The following is a 2039-nucleotide window of genomic DNA, read 5'->3' on the forward strand; positions in this document are numbered from 1 at the left end:
AACCAAATTTTGTCGTGCAACTTAATAGCAGAAGCAACTGCGCTCTCTGAATTCGGTGAAACATAAAGCATATAATTAAGACCAAGGTAACGTGACTAAATATAGTGTGTTAAATGAGTAATATGTAGTTGGTCCATGCTCATCATACAATCTTAGTTTGCCCCTCTCCTGACCATGCAATGTGTATAAAATGGAAGCGTAGGGTTGATTGAGGTGAAGTAGAGGAAAAGACATATATGTGAATAATAAAAGGATGTACCTGGTGTTGTAAGTTAATTACATGATGTAAGAAATATATTACAATGAGTAGAAAATATGTGTTTGGTCCTTAAAATGTAGAAATAGTAGAAAATGCCCAGTTAGCTTAGGCGGTTGTTATTAATGAATGACATAAGGTCCAGTGAACTAAAGAATGTAGAACCTAAATATAATCAGCAGAGTGGATGTACATCCAGTTAAAATAGAGTTACATCGTGTGACCAATACATTACAATCCGTATAACTTAGTGTACATAGAGTTCTATTAGTACATAGATAATGCCGTTGTCTTAGAGTAAAAGTAAGGTGATGTGATTCATTAATCGTATTGATAAGCATAATAATAGGATTTGGTATATGAGTAATATGTGATTCATGACACATTCTGAATGGTAATATACATTCATCTTGTCGTTTATGTATATACAATTCATGAAATGTTGCAAATTATGGTGTTTGATGCATAATTGATAGAGGCAGAAGTAATGGATTGCAGCAAATTGACAGAAGATAAGATCCCTGAGTTAGGAATGGAGTTCAACAGTGAAGAGTATGCGTACAAGTTTTACAACAAATATGTCTTTAAAATGAGTTTTAGTGTACGCAAAGACTATCTGAATAAAGACAAAGATGGCGTGATCACGTCTAGGAGATATAGTTGCTGCAAGAAAGGTGTGAAACACAAATACGAAGGTGATGCGATGCCAAAGAGGACACGAGCGCCGACAAAAACGGGGTGTGGAGCTAAAATGATTATCGTGTTGCTTAGAGGGACAATGAAGTACCGTGTGCATGACCTTGTTTTAGAACATAACCATAAGTTGCACATTGTTCAATGTTCACACATGATGGCATCACAAAGAAAAGTGAGTGAGGTTCAAAGATTTCAACCTGAAATAAGCAAGGATGATGGATTTTCATTGAAACAGAGTCATGAGCTTATGGGAAAGGAGACAGATTTTGGATGAATAATGTGGGATATACACGGGATGGTAAATATTTATGCTACAACAATGTTATCGTTATACAGTTAACTAATCCATAAGTACTATTCACTATAAAATAACATTATTATCATGTCAATAATACAGGTTTCAGAATCGGAACCGACATCAATTTCATTTTATGAACATGTGACAGCCCCACCTCCCCCTATGGCGAACCAAAGGGTTTGGCGAACCGCCTGCCCAGATCTCACCGGGACTCAGTCGTTCACTCACACAAATCAGAAATAGAACCACAAGAGAAAAAAAAAACAAAACGAGGATCCAAAACTTAAAACAAAACTTATATACATAGATATCTCAGAAGGAAGTACAACCGTCAAATATACAGAGGTTCTCAATCACCAGACAACCAGCCCGTGCCAAGCACTAGGGCGAGAACCATGACACAAGAAAACCAAGGGCTAGACCCAGCTAGTCTATACCGGCTCTCGTCCTTGCTCGCCTTCCCCTGTTATGGAAAACAAACTAAAGGGGTGAGCTTTAAGCTCAGTGAGGTTCTGAACACATAGGCAACAAGAAGTTCAATGCATTCATTACATGTTACCAATAATTCAAATACAAAAGAAAGCGATAAACACCTTCATTAAAAGGATACGTGCTCACAAGGAGCCATTCGTTCATTCATTCTCCCTTCGTTCCCTTATACCTTCAATCATTTGAAAATGCATTTGTATATAAGTAAAACCCTCATTCATTCATTCGTTCATTCATTCATTCATTCATTCACCAGGCTCCACCAACCTCCACCAACCTACAAGGTGATACTCGAGTATA

General features: G+C 37.3%; 1 protein-coding gene across 1 annotated transcript; it reads left to right on the forward strand.

Moving 5' to 3' along the window:
* The first annotated feature begins 743 nt into the window (after nucleotides 1-743).
* On the forward strand, nucleotides 744-1226 carry LOC113708299 (protein FAR1-RELATED SEQUENCE 5-like). Its single transcript, XM_027230761.1, has one exon. The coding sequence runs from the start codon at nucleotides 744-746 to the stop codon at nucleotides 1224-1226; it is 483 nt and encodes a 160-aa protein (XP_027086562.1).
* Nucleotides 1227-2039: the final 813 nt, after the last annotated feature.

Source organism: Coffea arabica, chromosome 4c, assembly GCF_036785885.1.
Source record: "Coffea arabica cultivar ET-39 chromosome 4c, Coffea Arabica ET-39 HiFi, whole genome shotgun sequence".
Classification (NCBI taxonomy): domain Eukaryota; kingdom Viridiplantae; phylum Streptophyta; class Magnoliopsida; order Gentianales; family Rubiaceae; genus Coffea; species Coffea arabica.